Here is a 3577-nt window from a genome sequence, read left to right on the forward strand (position 1 = left end):
ACAAAGTAAGTAAATAAGTAAAAAGTATAAATAAGGTGAGAGAAAACAAATAAAACTGGTATCATTTACAAATATACTATCCACATAAAAAATCCAAATAACTTTACAAGCAATTACAAAAATTAATAGTCAGTGAGCAAGGAACCTGGGTAAAGAATAAACATCCCACAAAGACTTTCGTCCCTTTAAAGATATCAAAAAGCTATTCCTTTAAGATCAGAAATATGCAAAGGATGCCCACTCTTGCCACTTGTATTGAATATAATATTAGAAGTCCAAGCCATAGCAATTAAGAAGAACAAATAAAGAGCATCAAAATTGCAAAGGAACGCGGCGGGACGCACTGCGGAGCCTGCTCGGCGCTCGGGACCTCGGCGCGGTGCACCCTTTTCAGAGACAATTGCTGCCAACTCTATAACCCGAAGGAAGAACTAGCTATCTAAGCTCAGTGTGGTGCTGGTAGCCACCATGTCCTTGAAGATCCAGACAAGCAATGTAACCAACAAGAATGATCCGAAGTCTATCAACTCTCGAGTGTTCATTGGAAATCTCAACACAGCTGTAGTGAAGAAGTCGGATGTGGAGACCATCTTTTCCAAATACGGCCGTGTGGCCGGCTGTTCTGTGCACAAGGGCTATGCCTTTGTCCAGTATGCCAATGAGCACCATGCCCGGGCAGCTGTGCTTGGAGAGAATGGGCGGGAACTGGCTGGGCAGACCCTAGACATCAACATGGCTGGAGGGCCCAAGCCCAACAGACCCAAGGGGCTAAAGAAAGCAGCATCTGCCATATACAGGCTCTTCGACTACCATGGCCGCCTGTCGCCTGTGCCAGTGCCCAGGGCAGTCCGTGTGAAGCGACCCCGGGTCATAGTCCCTTTGGTCCGTCGTGTCAAAACCATCATACCCGTCAAGCTCTTTTCCCGCTCCACAGCTATCACCACTGGTCCAGCCAAGATCAAGTTAAAGAGTAGTGAGCTGCAGGCCATCAAGACAGAGCTGACACAGATCAAGTCCAACATTGATGCCCTGTTGGGCCTCTTGGAGCAGATCGCTGAGGAGCAAAAGGCCAACCAAGATGGCAAGAAGAAGGGTGACAGTGGTGGCGGTGGCAGCAGCAGTGTTGGCAGTGGCGGTGGCAGCAGCAGTGTTGGTGGGAGGCGGCGGCAGCGGCAGTGTTGCTGGTGGCAACAGTGGCAGCACTGGTGGCAACACCGGCGGCACTACCGGCGGCACTAGTGGCAACACCGGCGGCACTGGTGGAATAGCAGCAGCGGCACTGGTGGCAACACCGGCGGTGGCACTGGTGGCAGTGGCGGCCGTGGTAGGCGGCCACTAGCCCCCCAAGAGGACACAGCTTCTGAGGCAGGCACTCCCCAAGGAGAAGTCCAGACTCGAGATGAAGGTGATGAGGAGGGCCTGCTGACGCATAGCGAGGAAGAACTGGAGCACAGCCAGGACACAGATGCGGAGGACTGGGCCTTGCAGTAAGCAGGAGCAGTGGCCACCAGCAAGAGGAAGACATCAATGTCCCAGGCCTCAAGCTGGCCACCCACCCTTGGAGGCCAACTCATAGTGGGTACCAGAGGAAAGCTGGGAGCAGGCACCCATTCATGCATCCCAGCCTGAGCTAAATCCCCTACAGGTGGAGTTACTGGCCTACCCCTTTCCCATGCATCCTCCTGGCCTACACTGCCCAGACCAAAGGGCAGGTCGGGACAGGGGTTTTTCCACACTCAGCCTTCCCTCCCCAGGACACTCCCAGGCTTGGGGTTTTTCTATAGGTTCAGAGGGGTGGGTGTTACAAGAAGGGGACCCTGACAATAAAGAGATTGGATCAAAAAAAAATTGTAAAGGAAGAAAAAAGTTATCTTTCTTTTTATATGAACAGTACTCTGTTTACTGGGCATCACTCAATGAATATTATTTAATTGGCTAATTTGGAGATTAATAGAGTTAATGAAAAACATGCAACAAAAGTTGATTCTTTTCTGAAGTAGGCTCTGTTTAGTGTGAAATGTCAGAACCTTGTCATTGGTTTTGAAATCTTCACCATAGAACATAGTCAAAACTTCAGTCCATGTCATCTACAAACAGTGAAAGTTTAAGTTCTTCTTTTCCTATTTGTACTCCTTTGACTTACTTTCTTGCCTTATTGCACTGGCTAGAGTCTCAAGTACTATATTGGAGAGAAGTGGTGATATTTAAGTCTTTAATCAATTTTGAGTTTATTTTTTTGCAACCAGGAAGAGATAAGAGTCTACTTTTATTGTACTGTATGTGAATTTTCCCAACTCAATTCACTGAAAAGACTTTTCTTTCTTGAATATATATTCTTAGTACCTTTGTACTTCAAGGCTTTCCATTCAATTTCATTGGTCTGTTTCTTTTTTAATTTAAGGCAAATACTATACTATTGATTACAACATCTTTGTAGTATATTTTGAAGTCAGGTAGTGCAATGCAACTTACATTGTTGTTTTTGTCCAATGTAGCTTTCTTTATTTGGGGGTGTTTTGTGGTTTCATATAAATTTTAGTATTTTATAGATTTTTATTAACAATGTGACTGGTGTTTTTATAAAAACTGCATTCGATCTGTAAAATGCTATGGGTAATATAAACATTTAAATGGTATATTGATTTCTTTCATTTCATGAAGATAGAATATCTTTGTAGTGTGTTTTCTCTTTATTTTATAAATATTTAAACTTTTTATTATAGAGATTTTTCACTTGTTTAGGTTAATACCTATATGCTTTTCCTTTTTAGCTCTTTTTTTTTAGGTGAAGGTGAGTTTAATGTCCAAATAGCATAAACTAATTGCATCCAAAACCATTTTCAAATCCATTTTTAAATCCATCTTCAAATCCATCTTTAAACTAGTCAAAAGAACAGGTTATGATTTTTATAAAATCACTTAACACTGAAATAATAAAGACCTCTTAGAAGGCAGTTGACTCTACCATGTCACCATCATAGCCAAAATGATGTCTTTCCATATTTCCTAAAAACATTGTTTTTGTTCACAATTGTGCTACTTTAGCACTAGTCCAACCAGTTAAAATACCCACATCTCTTATAGAGTACATTGTGAGAGTATACCATTGACTCAATATGGCATTACACTTATTTTAAAGCAAATAAAAAAGAAATAATAATCCAAGACAAGAAACTATAAATGAGATAGATAGAAAGAGATAAACTGAGATTCATGGCACAAGGGTGATGAACATAATGGAAAAAATCCAAAAGCCTAGTGAGTGGCTGGGGATGTTAAGAGTTGACAGTAATAAGAACTAAAACCAATTACAAATAAATGAGAAGCTTCCTCTTTCTTTCTTCCTTTCTTTCTTTTTTCTTCCTTTCTTTCTCATTTTTTCCTCAAAACAAGAACCTGTCAAAATATATTGGAAACTGTAATTGCTACAAGTCCTTAAGGCACCCCCCCCTAAAATTAGGCTGTGGCAATGCTGCAGCTACAGCCTATGTGTACGTTTGCTGATGGCTTCTTAAACCTTGAGCCAAGAATAGGGTATGAGAACCCAGCTGATTTTAAAAGCAGAGACACACAAATG

General features: G+C 42.3%; 1 protein-coding gene across 1 annotated transcript; it reads left to right on the plus strand.

Annotated features, from left to right (window-relative positions):
• Positions 1-468: 468 nt before the first annotated feature.
• LOC308265922 (RNA-binding protein Raly-like) lies at positions 469-1491 on the plus strand (the record flags this gene model as incomplete). Its single annotated transcript, XM_080699936.1, has 2 exons — positions 469-1160; positions 1272-1491. The coding sequence occupies 2 exons, from the start codon at positions 469-471 to the stop codon at positions 1489-1491; spliced, it is 912 nt and encodes a 303-aa protein (XP_080556062.1).
• Positions 1492-3577: the final 2086 nt, after the last annotated feature.

Source organism: Muscardinus avellanarius (assembly GCF_963383645.1).
Source record: "Muscardinus avellanarius genome assembly, chromosome: 8".
Lineage (NCBI taxonomy): Eukaryota > Metazoa > Chordata > Mammalia > Rodentia > Gliridae > Muscardinus > Muscardinus avellanarius.